The sequence below is a fragment of the Penicillium arizonense genome (genome assembly GCF_001773325.1).
Source record: "Penicillium arizonense strain CBS 141311 chromosome Unknown PENARI_contig001, whole genome shotgun sequence".
NCBI lineage: Eukaryota > Fungi > Ascomycota > Eurotiomycetes > Eurotiales > Aspergillaceae > Penicillium > Penicillium arizonense.
Window position 1 is genome coordinate 1,720,614 of NW_019173278.1, and position 16,520 is coordinate 1,737,133.

A 16,520-nucleotide genomic window follows, 5' to 3' on the forward strand; every position below is an offset into this window, starting at 1 on the left:
ACAGTAATTGGGAAAAGCATGTGGAGATAGCTTACTCTTTTTGGGGCAGTGACCGAGTCAAGAGGCGTAAAATGATTTAATTAATTTTAATGTTTGCCCCACGACGTGTATGCGATTGGCCTCCCGCCCCAAACTGGATTATTGGATTATTTTATATATACAAATATATAAATATATAAATATAAATATATTTATTTCATCATTTGAGACAGAGTACACGGTTCCTGGCCCACACTAGTGACCCGGCATGTAGAATAGCAGATCACTCATTTATCCACCTTGACCTGCTATCTCTCTCATCTCTCTTTTTTTTTTATTTCCCCGCCTATTTTTCTGTCTTCTCTCTCTATCAAGTCCTTATTTTTTTTTTTGTGTACTTTTTGGGTTTGGGGTTCCTTTGTGGATTTATTTGGATCTCGACTCTTCCCTTCCTTTAACTATTGTCCCCCGGTTCCCAGCAACCTGTCTTTCCTTTGACACACACTCATTCCTCTATACACCTAATAGCTTTGGTTTCATTCATTCGACCAAACACTACTCGACACATCACACACTATCAACTCTATAATCATATTAATATCGACGTGAGCCTTTGGTTTGGTTACCACGTTTCACCAGGTATGTACATCGACAGCATTAATCTGGCTATACTATATGGCAATTGACTAACTTGAACAGTACACAATGGACTCAACATACAACATGGCACCTACTTCGGTGCAAGGACAGCCTTCGTTTGCATACTACCCCGACTCAACACAACAGAGACAGGGCCACTACCAGTCAGAGATGTACTATGGACAGATGCAGTATGGCCAGGAGCAACCGCTTTACTCGCCCCAGCCTATGATGAACATGCACCAGATGGCAACTACAAATGCGTTCCGTGGAGCGAACATGAGCTTGACGCCCATTGCTTCGCCTCAACCCTCGCAAATGAAGCCTTCAATCATGGTGCAGGGATCTCCCGCTTTGATGCCCATCGACACTCGGTTTATTGGTCACGACCTGTACGCTTTCCCCTCGACTCCTCCACTGTCGTCCTCGGGAAGCTCCATCAGCAGCCCGCCATCTGCCCATGGCGCGCTACCAACCCCGATCCATGACACTTTCTTCACCTTCGACAAGGTTGAAGGTGTCAAGGAGGGCTGCGAGACCGATGTTCACCAGGAAATCCTGGCCAACCCTGACTGGGCCCGTACCGACTCCCCACCGATGACGCCTGGTGAGTTTTATATAGATCACAGTCTATGATACTGCAGAATTGTGGATATCATGCAAGGGAGAAAGGCTAATCATGATGTAGTCTTCATTCACCCCCCCTCTATCACTCAGACCTCGGACTTGTTGTCTGCCACTTCTTGCCCCTCGCTTTCCCCCTCCCCCTCTCCCGTCCCAAACGACCTGCTCGCTCCCCAGAGCCTTTCGGCTTCTTTCTGCGATCCCCGCCAGCTGACTGTTGAGCCCTCCGTCAATGTGCCCGCTCAGGACCTCCCTCCGCTGCCGACCCTGTCGTGCGAGGAGGAGCAGCCCCGTGCCGTTGTTGGCAGTGCGTCCGTGACGCTCCCTGTCAATGAGAACCCATCTCCCTCTTTCAGTGCTTCGACCCAAGACCCTCTGAGCTCACTGCCCACCTTCGACAGCTTCTCAGACCTCGACTCGGACGACGAGCTGAACCGTCTGGTGGAGTTCCACCCAGCTGCCAACGCCGTCTACCTCGGTGACAAGCGCCAGCGTACCGCCTACTCCGTCGAAGATGACGGATTCCTCAGCGAGCACAGCCTCGAGGACTCGGACGACTCCGAGACCTTCATTCCCAACGGTCTCCCCTCCTTCGAGTGGAACCAGGCTGCCCAACCCCAAGTCGATAGCGAAGAAGACGCTTTCGAAGAGCCCAAGACCAAGAAGCGCAGCGTCCGCAAGTCCCGCAAGGCCTCCCAAGAGGAGGCCCAAGCCCGGAAGCTTTCCGAGAGCAGCCACTCTGACTGCTGCTCCGACGATGGTTCTGTTGACGCCGACTGCTCCGAGTCCGCCCCCGTCTCAGTGAACCGCCGCGGCCGCAAGCAGTCCTTGACCGACGACCCATCGAAGACCTTCGTCTGCACTCTCTGCTCTCGTCGCTTCCGTCGCCAGGAGCACCTCAAGCGTCACTACCGCTCCCTGCACACCCAGGACAAGCCCTTCGAGTGCAACGAGTGCGGCAAGAAGTTCTCCCGCAGCGACAACCTCGCCCAGCACGCCCGCACCCACGGCGCTGGCTCGCTCGTCATGGGAGTCCTGGACACCAGTGATACCGGCTCCATCTCCTACGATGATCAACACGACGCCGGGGCTCTAGGCGATGTCATGTACGATGCCCAGGCCACCGACGCCGGTGGTTCATCCTCAGACCGCCGGGCGGCCAAGAAGCGCAAGCGCGACCTGGCCTAAGTGTCTGATTTTCTTTTCTGTTACGAGACCAGGAGCTTCCTACTGCATACAATTATACATTCTGTCGTCTTCTGGCTGGAAGCTCGACTTTGGTCTTGGGTTTGGCGTCTGGGCATGTACACCTGGGTTTGGTGTACGGGGCAACGGGTTCCCATCTTTTCAGCGATTGACATACCACCTTTTCGATGGGGATCATACAGGTTGTGATTTTGCCCAAAGCGGATTTCTGGGTGTGAGTTACATGGGCGCAGTGTTTTGGTCCATGGAGAGAGCAACAAAAAGCAACAAAAAAAAGGGAACACTTGAATGTTGGCATCTGTTTTCACTTGGCATAGATGCTGGGGGATGGTGTTGAATTTTCCTTTGTCTTTGTGTCTTCTTGTTTTTTCCTCTCTGTTTTTTTTTTTTTTTCCTTTGTCTCTACCAAACCTCTTCTGGACCACACTCGGCGTGAGCAATGTACCTCACCTTTGATTTCCCCCTTTGGGCTTTTCTCTTCGTGTACACCCTGTTTTCTTCTCTTCTTGTGACTTTCTTTTATCCTTCGTTTTACTCTTTTTTTTCGCTTCTTTTACCGTTTCGTTCATGTTGTTTTGCCTTATTCGATGTAATATTTTTTGCTGCTTTATTTTTTGTTTTGTCCCCCTCTGCTTCATTGTGCTGGTCACATTCGTGTATAAGTTAATTTGACCACTCCCCCTTTTCTATCATTGCTACATACCCCATTCGTGTTGGTACCAGTTCACATCTCGAGATATTGATTTACATGCATCAATTACAACATAATCTTACAATTCTTTCTCAGTAAAGGTGTAACAGTAAAGTAAACCTAGTAAATAGCTTCAAATAAATTTAGTATAAAGACAATTACCTTGACATCATACTCATAGTAAACAATAGACTCGAGTATGCAGACGTCAAGAGCAAAGCTGTCCTGTCCACTTATCGCCTATCGATAACTCGACCCAGCAAAAATTACCCCCCATCTGAACTCTTACTCCAACACACCAAACCAAACACAATGCCTCAAGCCACAGGGCTAAACGTGATCGCCCTAATATCAGGCGGAAAAGACTCCCTCTACTCAATCCTCCACTGCATCCGAAACGGCCACAAAGTAGTAGCCCTAGCAAACCTCTACCCAGAACCGTCCCCCTCCAGCCAAAATGACGAAGAAGACGAAGACATCGACAGCTTCATGTACCAAACAATTGGTCACAGCATAATCCCACTATACGAAGAAGCTCTCGGCATCCCTTTATACAGACAAGCCATAAAAGGCAACGCAGTCGACACATCCCGTATCTACAAAAACACCACCACCAACACAAACGACCCCGACGAAACCGACGAAACCGAATCCCTCGTCCCACTCCTAACACGCATCCAACAAGCCCACCCAGAAGCAAACGCCGTCTCAGCAGGCGCAATCCTATCAACATACCAGCGCACCCGCATCGAGAATATCGCCGGCCGACTAGGTCTCACCCCCCTAGCCTGGCTATGGATGTATCCCTCGCTACCGGCGCCAGGGGCGCGACTTGCCGATTCGCTGGCTGTGGCACAGGCTGGGTTATTGGAGGATATGGCAGCTGTCGGATGTGATGCGCGGATTATCAAAGTTGCGTCGGGGGGATTGGATGAGGGGTTTCTTTGGGAGGATGTTTCGGGACCTGGGAATGCTGGGAGGATGTTGAGGAGGAGGGTTGCGAAGGCTATGGGGAGGTTTGCTGCGGGTGAGGATGTGAGAGGTGCTGTTCTGGGTGAGGGTGGGGAGTATGAGACTCTTGCGCTGGATGGGCCTGGTTTCTTGTGGAAGGGGAGAATTGGGGTTGAGGGGGTTGAGGTTAGGGTTGGGGAGGGGGGCGTTGCTTTTGTTAGGATTATTGGAGCCAGGTGTTTGGGGAAGGAAGGGGATGGGGTGAGGCCTGAGGATGTTAGGAGGCCTGGGTTGTTAGATGAGGGCTTTGTTGCTGCTTTGGAGAGGGAGAGGGAGGTTGGTGAGAATGAGGCTTCTGTGGGTGATTTGATGGTTGGGACGAGTGCTTCGTCTCCTGAGTGGACTGTTTGTGAACCTGTGCACCGGCAGTCTGGTTCGTCGTGGACTATTTCGAATATCGTTGCACCTGAGGCTGGTCCTGGGGCAGGAGAGCAGATGAAGGGTATTGCGGACAAGGTTGAGCAAGCGTTGAAGACTTTCTCTCACGCCGAGTCCGGCCTACGATCAACAGATGACATTGTCTTTGCTACGGTGCTGCTCGACTCAATGGCCGACTTCGGTTCCATGAATGATGTCTACGTGTCGCTCTTCAAGAAGCCTAACCCTCCTGCACGAGTCACAGTCGCCTGCGGAGATCGAATGCCATCCAATGTCAAGGTGATGGTCTCATTTATGGTTGACTTGGGTGCGAGAGACCTGCGCCAGGGTCTGCACGTTCAATCACGATCATACTGGGCACCGGCAAACATTGGACCATATTCACAAGCCATGTCTGTTTCACTGCAGAACAACAGCAGACTGGTACATATTGCTGGCCAGATTCCTCTGGACCCTGCTTCTATGGAGCTGGCGCAGCAGGAACAGTCACCATTTGAAAACTACCGTCTACGAGCTGTGCTAGCTCTGCAGCACCTCTGGAGGATCGGTGAAGCCATGCAGGTGGACTGGTGGCTTGGCGCGGTAGCATTTTTGGCTCGAGGAAAACAGGCCGATGCTCAAGCTCAAGTGGCATGGCGCCTCTGGGAAAAGATGCATGCTTTACCTAACAACGAAGACGAGGATGACGACGAGGGACCCCAGCTGGATGCATGGGACATGAAATATGGACGTCGCACGGAGGAAGTGACTTCTGATGCTACCGCACTGGCTTTGCCCAAGTTCACTGTTCTCAATTCCGAGTCTGCCACATCCATCCCACCCTTCTTGGCTGTTCAGGTCGAGGAACTCCCACGAGGAAGTGACATTGAATGGCAAGGACTGGGTGGTCGATGTGAGCAGGTCAAGTTGGGTATTGCGGAAGGGCCGGCTTACACCACCACCATGGACGGCCAATACACCTATATTACTATCGAGGTCGAGGTTGGATTGTCTGATGATGCATGTGAGAAACGCTTGGATCCGGTCATAAAGACCCACTGCCAAAACCCTAGCCTGTGTCAGGCCGTGTTGTACACAACCTATTCGTTGCCCGAAGCTTGGCCAGGACAGGTTGTCCCATGCAGATCGGTTTGGGGACGAGGAGGGCGAAGATTGGGCGCAGGCGTGGTCTTGCAACAATTACATTAGACAAATGAGCAATAACAGCTTGAAAGTAGCTAGCATTGAGCAGAAAAGACCATGTCAACAAAGAACGATGTAATCCGGCGCACAGTCCGCTTTCATGTGATAGGCAAAATCCTCTCCGCGTTCAGAGATAACAACAGCCTGCCACGTTCCCAACATTTACGAATTTCCCTCATTGGACTCGGACACACTCTCCTATTCCCCTGTACTCTCTCTCGCGACATGACGTATCCCTCAACATAAGAATGGCGCCATGAGTTCGCTCCAGGAAGAACAAGCGACACCTCGCAGCAGTACACCCCTCAGCCCCGAAGCGGCCGAGAACCTGCGACAGTTTAATCGGTCACCTCATCCATATCACAGAAGCCAACGCATCGGCTCGCGCACTCCCTCCGAATACGGGGACCACCTTCGCCCGCTCTCCTACTCAAGGTCCTCGCGGACGCCCAGCGACAGCGGCACAGAGGCAGACGATGAGAGCACCGGGATACTGAGGGGTCTACCGGCCCCACCGCTGCGTCCTCACAAGGGTCTGAGGTCTGGAGAGGGGGATCCCTGGCTACCAAGCTTGCGGCCATGGCCGTCGTTCGCGCGGCCCGCTTTACGGGCGTCACGGCGGAGCTCGGATGAGGAGATGGAGGAAGAGGCCTTCGAGGCAAAAATGAAGTTTAGGCGGACGAGACGGGTTGAAGTGCTGCGTCGGTTGCTGGAGGCTGCACTTTTGATGTCCGTTGGCGTTGTTGTACTGTACCAGGCCGGGGCGCGGTCTTTGGCGTGGACATGGAGAAAAGGTACGCGCAAATGTTACGATCATATCGAGAGGAAAATGCTGATTGATTTGCAGAGATTATTACCCATGGTCTCGTGGTGATGAGTCTTTATGCCGCCTATCCACTTCTTGTTCGTGCATCCCAGGGCCGGAGCTGGCGCATCTGGCGCATCTTGTCTACGAAACGCTCGTTCTTCTCCCTCCCTTCGAGCTTCGACCCAGCTCCTCTCCTCTATCCCATCTTTATTCCGGTTTTTGTTTCACTATCTCTGTCCAACCATCGTCCGCCGCTTATTATGCCTAATATCGTCCTCAGCCTGTCCTCTCTGCCTGCACCTGTTATCCCGTTACAAAACTGGACGCATGGACTCAGCATCGCACATTGGATGGTGACACTGATTCCGATTGTCGTCTCCGAACACCTCTCCCTGGACTCTACAATTCCCAAACCACTGTCGCTTCGCGGGTTCGATGCGGAGACCCTAATTCTTCTTTTCCCTTTGCATCAAGCGTTGATACCCACTTTAGACTTTTTGTTGACGACCAGCGTTCTCCCTGCCGAACTGCAGCTTTTGACGACTGCTTTGATCAATTTGTACTTGTTCGCGGCGTCTCCCCAGGCGGAGATCCTAAAGGCCCTATTATGGCTTGGTGGCATGTGTTTATTCGCTTCATGTCGACACATACTGCGTTGGGAGGTTGCTCTGGCCCGCATTCCTAGTTGGAAGTTTCGCCGTCCGCCTAATAGCTCGCACTCTGCGCGCAAGTTTTTGAACATGATCGACCATCGACTTTGTGAGAAATTGAGCCGAACGGGTGTCTCGGACGATGCTTCATCGGATAGCGATTGCCCGAATGGGCATTCATTTGCGAAACCACGCAAGGCGAGGACTATGCATCAACGAGGCCCGTCGGTAGAGCCTGCATCTGCTATTGACAAGTCCCCAACGGAGGAAATGTTCGAGCAATATTCTCGCAACGTGCAACGCCGACGTCATACCATCTCTACTTTTGATGAGGCTGTTCGAGAGGAGCGGGTTCGCACTACTGCTGGTGGCCGACGCAAGAAGCAGATGGCTCCTGGTCTTACCGCGTTCCTCTCGCTTACTACTGCCCAGGCGCAGGTCCGCAAATGGCTGTATGCCTTTTTCGTTTACATTGCGTCCCTGCTGATCATTATTGGCCCTATCCGGAAATATGTGGCAGAGCGCGCTCTGCAAGGCCAAGATCCTTTTGGTTGGGCGATAGGCTACATGTTCGGCAATTTCTCCAACGTTCGCTTTTGGATCCTGATGTTGAACCTTGAATACTGGATTGAACTGCCACCTCGGCCAGATGAAGACGTTCTCAGTGCATCTTGCTTCCTCGGATCGATCGAGCATATCCGCCAGACTACATTCGGCGCAGCCAGCACGCGTCTCCTGCTCAGTGGCTATTGCGTGGTCGTGCTGCTGACGGGTTTGGCTGTGGTCATTCAGCTCAGTTCCATTGCCGAAGTTGACACGCGTCGCAAGATTTTCCACGGCATGATGGTACTGATGTTCTTGCCTGCTATCTTTGTTGACCCCGCCTTCTGCGCCCTGGCGTTGGCCCTGGCTCTCTCTGTCTTCCTTCTATTGGACCTATTCCGCGCATCCCAGCTACCCCCAATCTCCCGACCACTCACCTATTTCCTAGCGCCCTACGTTGACGGCCGGGATCACCGTGGACCGGTTATCATCTCCCACATCTTCTTGCTGATCGGATGTTCCATCCCGCTCTGGCTCTCCATCTCCGACCTTCCGCGGACTGGTCTAGGACCATGGGCTGGCTGGGAAATCCCATCACGAGACGTCAGCATGGCCAGCGGGGTGATCTGTGTAGGAATGGGCGACGCAGCGGCATCCCTCATCGGCCGGCGATTCGGTCGACTGAAATGGTTCTGGGGCGGGGGCAAGTCGCTCGAAGGCAGTGTTGCTTTTGCGGCAGCGGTAACCTGCGGGCTAATCGCAGTTCGTGCCTGGCTGGTATTTGGGGGCTGGCCCGTGTCTGGGGTCGACGGCGCCGAGGCACAGGGGGCTTGTTCCATTCAATTCTGGCTCTGGACTCTGTGCAAGGCGGTTTTGGCGGCCGCTGGGACTAGCGCCACCGAGGCGATCCTCACTGGTTGTAATGATAACGTCGTGGTCCCCGTGGTACTGTGGCTGTTAGTGCGGGGTCTTGGCGTTTGATACGCCACCGTTGATGTGTATAGATCCAATTTGTTTGCTTTTTTTTGTGCTCGGAGGTTTTTCTTCTCTATCTCTCTGCATTGTATAGTACAAAAGAGGACAAGCGTGTACATATGAGTCATAGGATTGGATGCCTAGAATGGCGCATCTGCCTCAAGGCGCCAGGGCCTGGTATAGGCTGCAGATAAGCTTCGCCGTACTACATTGTAGACTTATCATGCTGATAAGTCAATTTGAGCCCAAGGCTGCCTCATAAATCCGGGGAAGAGACTTGACGAAAACTCCCCGGAGGATACATTTATCTCCTATACTATACTCTCCTCTATCCACGTCGTTCATACTATTTTCACTGAGATCGTCCCCTGATCTGTACCGCCGATCTCGGCCTTATCTAATCGATAAGCACATGACCAGTGCATGATATCAGCTCCTTTCCTTTGACACCATAGGGGGAATGATCCATTTCTTGTATTGATCTTCTCGTCTCTATTATCCCATTCTCTACATCACCTCCACATCCCCCCTTGACCCCCTTTCATCTTTATTGTAGTCCCGAATCAGTCCACTCCGCCCTCCTGACCGCCTTAGATCATCACCGCCTGTCACTCGTTATCGTTGGGTCACGCCCCCCAATCGTGGAGATCCTTGGATCCAGCTTTCCCCATCACATCATCTTGCCCTCTCATTAGACCAGTTCCTTTTTGCCTCCCTGGCCTATACTCGAATCTCTCCCTATACATACCTCCCCCTTCTGGATCTCATCTAGCTCTATTTGCTAGACGTACATACTTTCAAATTATAACTCGAGCTGTCCAGTTCCACGGCACCGCAACCAGTATTTACCCAGACTCGTTGCCCCGGCGGTTCCTTATCTTTCCAGACTTCCCGGCAACTAGCAGCGTCATCGTCCAAGCCTGATGGGCTTCCAGTGCTGCACATCTTCATTGCTGCTGCGGTAGTTGTGGTTGCTGGGGTGTGTTTCACACTCGATTATCCCCAGCGAGAGTCTCTACGGCCATAAGAGGCTGCGGCGCCCTCCGCAATCATGGCGTCTCAGCATTCGAGGCGCTCACGCGACCCCTCCCGCCCAGAAATGTCCATCGGTCGCTATACGCGGCTGGATGAGATCGGGAGAGGAAGCTTCGCGACAGTCTACCAGGGCGTGCACACAGTGAGTGTTGATCTCTTATCATGAACATCAACGGCTGATGCTAATGGATTCTTATCTGCTAGAAAACTCGAACCTACGTAGCCATCAAGTCTGTGAACCTCTCGAAGCTCAACAAAAAGCTCAAGGACAACCTTTCATCCGAGATCGACATCCTCAAAGGCCTCCATCATCCTCATATTGTGGCTCTTATCGACTGCCATGAATCGACATCTCACATCCACTTGGTTATGGAATACTGCGCGCTCGGGGACTTGTCGTTGTTCATTAAGCGCCGGGATACCCTTGCAACACATCGATACACGCGAGACATGATTGCCAAATACCCAAATCCGCCTGGCGGCTCCCTCAATGAGGTGGTAACTCGGCATTTCCTTAAGCAGCTTTCAAGTGCGCTCAAATTCCTTCGAGACCGAAACCTTATCCATCGAGACATCAAGCCTCAAAACCTTCTCCTTTGTCCCTCGCCATCATCTTACCGGAGTGGGGCTGCACAAGTGATTCCTTACAAGGGCAGTGATGACTCCTATGAACCTACAACCGGAATCGAGTCACTACCAATGCTCAAGATTGCGGATTTCGGCTTCGCTCGATCTCTACCAGCTACCTCACTGGCGGAGACCCTTTGTGGTTCCCCGCTGTACATGGCACCTGAGATACTTCGGTATGAGAAGTATGATGCGAAGGCCGATTTGTGGTCTGTAGGCACAGTGCTCTACGAGATGGTGGTTGGCCGACCTCCGTTCCGGGCCACTAACCATGTAGAACTGCTACGGAAGATTGAAAAGGGCGAGGATCGTATTCGCTTCCCTGAAGAGAATCCAGCCTCGGATGACATCAAAAAGCTAATTCGGGGTCTTTTGAAGCGGAACCCGGTGGAACGGTTGAACTTCCCTGATTTCTTCAATAACAATGTGATCAACAATCCCATTCCTGGGCTGGTGGCTGATGATATTCCTGGAGCTCGACGACCTTCCCTTGATACTTCGGGACCATCTCAATCGCCGCGGCCAGCTCAGCTTGAAACAAAGGCCGAGGAGTCTCCTTATGATACAGGGCCAGATGAGAAAGTCACATATCCCATGGATCACCGGACTTCTTTAGGCCATCAGAAATCAGGGACTCCGCCCACTGCCACAAACATGCGTCGCGTGGGAAGCTCGGATCGGCCTTTGTCAGGGATTACCAAGGAGCAGCAACGAGGAGGCACACCGCCACAACGTCCTGGTCCTGTCAGCCTCGCCACTGCTCCGGGGCGCCAGGAACTGACTGATCGCAATGCAACAACATTGGCTATGGAACGGCAAAGACAACGGAACACATATGCCGGCTCACCCAACGCAAGCGAATCGACAGTTCGTGCTCAGGAGGAGCGGGATCGGGCTGCGCAGGAAGTGGCCTTTGAAAGAGATTACGTGGTTGTGGAAAAGCGTGCCGTGGAAGTCAATGCGTTTGCGGATGAATTGGCTCACAGCCCACGTCTCCAGGGTGGGTTTACTCGCCCAGGACAGACTGGTACCGGGCCTCGTCGCGCGACAACGCAGTGTCTACCAACAGTGTCGCCATCTTCTCCACATGCCAACGCGGCCAAAGCCATGCAGGTTGTCTCAAATCGTGCCCGAGCAGATTCAACGCACCAGCGCCAGCATTCTTACGAGCGACGCTATGGACAAAGCCCTACATCGGCGACCTCAGCAATCTCGAAAGCACTCAACATGGCCAGCGGCCGTCTGTTTGGGATGGGTTTCTCTCCTCCGCTTGCCATCACGAAAGGTGGACGGTCTCCACCTCTAGCTTACAACCCGTTCCCTGCCTATCCTACTGCACAAGCGAGTCTCATGATCATGGGTGAAGGCGGAAAGACAAATATCACATCCGACGAGGATTGCAAGACTGTCCAGGCTATTGAGGAATGTGCCACACGGAGTGATGTGGTTTTTGGATTTGCCGAAGTCAAATACAAGCAGCTTGTTCCGCTAGCACCTTCAGCGCCAACTGATCCATCTGCGAGACCCATGGGAAACAACGATGTTGACTCAGCTGAATTTGATGATGGATTGACAGTCGATGCTATTGTCACACTATCCGAGGAAGCCCTGGTGCTATATGTCAAGGCTTTGGCATTACTCGCCAAGTCAATGGACATTGCTGGGGCTTGGTGGTCGCGCAAGAACCGCGAGGAAGCTTACGGCGAGTCACCTTCGAGTAAAGATAATATGAGTGCGGTTGCCGGTACTCGGATCAACTATGTCGTCCAATGGGTACGCAGTCGGTTCAACGAAGTGATCGAGAAGGCAGAGTTTGTGCGCATGAAGCTCATCGAAGGTCAAAGACGCTTGCCCCCAGATCACCCCAACCACCCGAACAACCATTCCATTGGTTCTAGCGCAGGCTCAGGCTCAACCGCAGACGTTGTGGTGAGCGCCGGTGTCACAGCTGAGAGACTTATGTACGACCGTGCCCTCGAGATGAGTCGGGCTGCAGCCATCAACGAGTTGACGGGCGAGGATCTCGCCAACTGTGAGATTACATACGTCACCGCCATTCGAATGCTCGAAGCTGTCCTCGAGGACGATGGGACACGACCCAGGTCCGGCAGTGCCAGTGACCGCCAGAGCAGTTCCCAGCGGAGCGACAAGGTGATATTGGATGACCTTATGGTCGAGGATCGGCAGGTCGTCGTCAAACGTAAGTAATCTACTCCATGTATTCTACCACCCTGTTCCAAGCTAACCCATATACACAGTCGTCTCCAGTATGCGTGGCCGCCTCGCATCTGTGCGGAAGAAGGTTGCCGCCTTGTCCAAGCGGTCATCATCTTCGACGCCAGTGGGTAGTGCGGGGAAGATGCCCCCTTCTAACATCGTACCTGTGTCGCCTACAACAGGTGTAACACCACCTAGGTGAACATCTGTTCTTGAAATCTATTGAGAATTTGACACCTTTACCAATCTTCACGCGTGGTTTCATATTTCTGGCCCTGTTTAGCCTAGAAGATTTTGAGCTACGCGTGAACGATTGTCCTTCCACCATCAAGGCGATGCGATGCCTCTTCCTGCTCGCCTTTCTTTCACCGGTTATATATAAGCTAGCTTGAGGCTAGCTTCCTCCATTTATGATGCTATTTACATCTCTACGGAGATCCTAATTTCTTCGTTCATATTTTTCTCTTTTTATTGTTGTCATCTATCACGTTTTACGCTTACGTTTTGCCATATATCCCACAGCACGAGGCCAGGGAGTTCAGTTTGTTCCCTGTCTTACCTTTTTTTCCATTTCCCCTTTATCTCCCACTTCTCCCTCCCTCCCTCCCTCCCTCTTCTCTCTCTCTCTCTCTCTCTCTTTCTCTGTATCTCGTTCACGGATTGGCGTTTGACCTGGGGACCCACGGTATACAGATTGGCACTTGATTTTTGGTTTGGGATATTGGATAAGGTCAGGGCGTTTGGGGAAGATCTGGTTTGCGCATGCAATGCAGATTCTGCTTGGGATGTATTGTACATAGAGAAATCGAGGTAACTCACTAAAGATGCTGTTTACAAGTATACAATCTAGTCTCTCGGTAAGTTCCAGGGTTTGAAGGTGACAGTGCTTGGCATCGACCAAACCCTACCGATGGCGTGATCGGTTCATCTGTGTGCTCTTTTCTTGGTCTCTTGGTCTCTTGGTCTTTTCTCGCAACTAGATGAATATAATGATATTCTCTGGCGGTATGCGTGATTCTTAAAACACTCTGATCAGCTGATTCAAATATGTCTCCTTGTGGACAAACTACAGATGCCACATAGACTGACTGCCTGACCACATTAACCTCGGCCACTAATAGGTTCTGGAATGCGAGCCTTCGGCTTGGCTATATATTCTCGGCCCTGCACCCTGCATGCGGCAACTGCGACTCCGTAATTTTCTTTTTTTCTTGCCTCAGATTGCGCCATGTGAGCTGAGGTTCTCGTAACAGAAGCTGAAATAATTACGTCCCTATTCTTTAATGCATACAATAAGCCAACGCATCTTCGAAAACATGTGACCCTATAAAAGACATTCGGCCCGGCCAGACAATGGTGTGCCCGGCGCAGCATCAAAGACCATGGCTTCTCGAACCCTTCCAAGAAGAGCTAAGATCAAAACCAGGAAAGGCAAAAGCCACAAAAAAAAAAACTCTCACCGGGCCCACTATGCGGCGGTGATGCTATACAAATGCCTACTATTCAATTTCCAGGGTAGCATCCAAGACTCTGCCCAGCCGCACGAGGCTATTGCATCAGATTTAGTGCCAGCACCTCATCGTCACGCCGCTGGTAACCGATCTACGGTCATACAACATACAATATATACATCACCAGTGCGCATGGTCATGTTGTATATAAGTAGTTGGAAAAATCTGCCACGTGGAACGGTGTTTTCTTCTTCCCATCTACTGCACTGGTACTCCGTTCCAACAACCCTCTCTCTCCAGTTGAATTAGAGTGCGCCGCAATGGCTGGATCGACTGATGCCATTGTCGAGGCTGGCTCGCATAAATCGCCTGTGACTGATATAAAGTTGGCTGGGGATGATGGACCGAGGCGTGCGGATGGGATTTCGGGATTGTGTATGTTCTCTACCTACTGATGCATCTGCACTGTGGCATCTATACTAATCTGGATATATAGACGAAGGAAATGTCTTCGAGGCATCACCTGAGAACCGTCGTCAACTCGGTGTGTTTAGTGCATCGCTGCTAATCTTCAACCGGGTTATTGGAACGGGTATTTTCGCTACGCCTGGCACTATTCTTGCCTTGTCGGGTAGTGTTGGTCTCTCGCTGTTTATGTGGGTATTCGGTACTGCAATTGCCATGGCTGGCACGGCAGTGTATCTGGAATGGGGAACTGCAATTCCAAAGTATGGTCCTTTCCTAACTGACCTGATATGATGTAGACCACTAACATGCACTTGCTATAGAAACGGAGGCGAAAAGAACTACCTCGAATACGTCTATACCAAACCCAAATTCCTAGCCACAGCCATGTTCGCAGCCTACGCGGTCCTACTAGGCTGGGCAGCTAGCAACAGCGTCGTCTTCGGCGAGTATATTCTCCACGCAGCAGATATCGAGGTTGGGAGATGGAATCAGCGTGGAATTGGAATGGCTTGTCTTACTGCTGCTTTTCTCATCCACGCTGTTGCTCTGAAATGGGGTATTCGACTTCAGAATCTGCTTGGTGTTGTCAAGTTGATTATTATTCTCTTTATTATTGTTGCTGGGTGGGTTGCTCTGGCTGGTCATACGAAGGCTCCCACGCCGCATAACTTCTCTGATGCCTTTGCTGGTACGAAGGGGAGTGGGTATAGCATTGTGATGGCGTTGTATAATGTTATTTGGTCGTTTATTGGGTATTCAAACGCTAATTATGTGAGTATATATGGGTCTGGCGTGATGATGATGATGATGCTAATCAACTATGCAGGCCCTGAGCGAGACGAAGAATCCAGTTCGCACCTTAAAGATTGCGGCACCGGTGGCTATTGGATCTGTTGGCATTTTATACATGCTCGTTAACATCGCCTATTTCGCCGCTGTGTCCAAAGAGGAAATGCTCAGCTCTGGCAGCGTGGTTGCTGCTGTGTTCTTTGGAAATATGTTCGGCAAGCAGGCTGAGAAGGTCATGTCGGTTTTTGTGGCTCTTTCTGCGTTTGGAAACGTGTTATCCGTTATATTCTCGCAAGGCCGAAGTATGTATTTCCTGCTGTCCGAAGAGTATATCATACTAACAAGGTCTCGCAACAGTTGTCCAGGAGCTTGGTCGTGAAGGCATATTGCCCTTCTCCAAGATCTGGGCTAGCAATTGGCCCTTCCACTCTCCAGCAGCGGGCTTACTTGAGCATTATATCGTGTCTGTCATCATCATGCTTGCTCCTCCTCCAGGCGATGCCTACAATTTCCTAGTCAAGTAAGAACTCACTCTTCCCTTACCAACAACTCACGGCTAACCCTCTGCAGTCTGATCTCATACCCTCTCTCTATTGTCAACTTCTTCGTCTCCGCCGGTCTTGTTTACATCTACATCACCAAAGAGAAGAAGTTCCCCAACTGGGCTCCCGGGATTCGAGCCACCTTGCCCGTCACCATCTTCTTCATGCTATCGAACCTGTATCTTGCAATCGCACCGTATGTGCCCCCAAGTGCAGACCAGAATGTGTATGAGGAGCTTCCATATTATCTTCACTGTGTCGTGGCCCTGGCTCTGTTTGCCGCGGGTGCAATCTACTACCTTGTTTGGGCCGTGTTGTTGCCATGGTATGGAGGATATGTGCTTGTCAAGGAATCTGTCGTTGATGCCGATGGATGGTCTCAAAGTGTTTTTACACGACTACCATTGGCTCGAACAGAGAGGTCTTAGGTTGGGATTGAGATGTAATATCATATGCATTGCTTTGTTTGAGATGTTGATTCCCCAAGATGGGTTCTAATAATGAATGACAAACCCTAACCCTGGAAGCAAGAGCCATTCCTCTCCCTGTAGCACTCTTTAACTGCTGAGTATTACCAAGTGCCCTGTCATATAGTGACATCAGAGCAATGCTAACCATGGTCAATGATGTCCCAGTCTTCTATGGAAGCCCATCCAAGAGCGTAGAACGCCGTCATGAGCCCCTCAAACTTGCTGGTGTACTGTC

At 51.4% G+C, this 16,520-nt stretch overlaps 5 protein-coding genes across 5 annotated transcripts; all 5 read left to right on the forward strand.

Annotated features, from left to right (window-relative positions):
* Positions 1-684: 684 nt before the first annotated feature.
* sebA (putative C2H2 transcription factor (Seb1)) lies at positions 685-2,430 on the forward strand (the record flags this gene model as incomplete). Its single annotated transcript, XM_022627095.1, has 2 exons — positions 685-1,225; positions 1,307-2,430. The coding sequence occupies 2 exons, from the start codon at positions 685-687 to the stop codon at positions 2,428-2,430; spliced, it is 1,665 nt and encodes a 554-aa protein (XP_022493220.1).
* Positions 2,431-3,451: 1,021 nt separating this feature from the next.
* PENARI_c001G12177 (diphthine--ammonia ligase family protein) lies at positions 3,452-5,716 on the forward strand (the record flags this gene model as incomplete). Its single annotated transcript, XM_022627090.1, has 1 exon — positions 3,452-5,716. One exon carries the CDS (start codon positions 3,452-3,454, stop codon positions 5,714-5,716), a length of 2,265 nt encoding a protein of 754 aa, XP_022493347.1.
* Positions 5,717-5,966: 250 nt separating this feature from the next.
* PENARI_c001G04988 (putative phosphatidate cytidylyltransferase) lies at positions 5,967-8,692 on the forward strand (the record flags this gene model as incomplete). The annotated part of the gene is made up of 2 exons (XM_022626507.1): positions 5,967-6,504; positions 6,558-8,692. The coding sequence occupies 2 exons, from the start codon at positions 5,967-5,969 to the stop codon at positions 8,690-8,692; spliced, it is 2,673 nt and encodes an 890-aa protein (XP_022493555.1).
* Positions 8,693-9,737: 1,045 nt separating this feature from the next.
* Positions 9,738-12,767, forward strand: atg1 (serine/threonine protein kinase ATG1; the record flags this gene model as incomplete). The annotated part of the gene is made up of 3 exons (XM_022626166.1): positions 9,738-9,863; positions 9,926-12,548; positions 12,607-12,767. 3 exons carry the CDS (start codon positions 9,738-9,740, stop codon positions 12,765-12,767), a joined length of 2,910 nt encoding a protein of 969 aa, XP_022493769.1.
* Positions 12,768-14,336: 1,569 nt separating this feature from the next.
* Positions 14,337-16,243, forward strand: PENARI_c001G06041 (high affinity methionine permease; the record flags this gene model as incomplete). Its single annotated transcript, XM_022626611.1, has 6 exons — positions 14,337-14,451; positions 14,513-14,744; positions 14,805-15,255; positions 15,311-15,575; positions 15,631-15,793; positions 15,844-16,243. 6 exons carry the CDS (start codon positions 14,337-14,339, stop codon positions 16,241-16,243), a joined length of 1,626 nt encoding a protein of 541 aa, XP_022493861.1.
* Between the last annotated feature and the right edge of the window lie 277 nt (positions 16,244-16,520).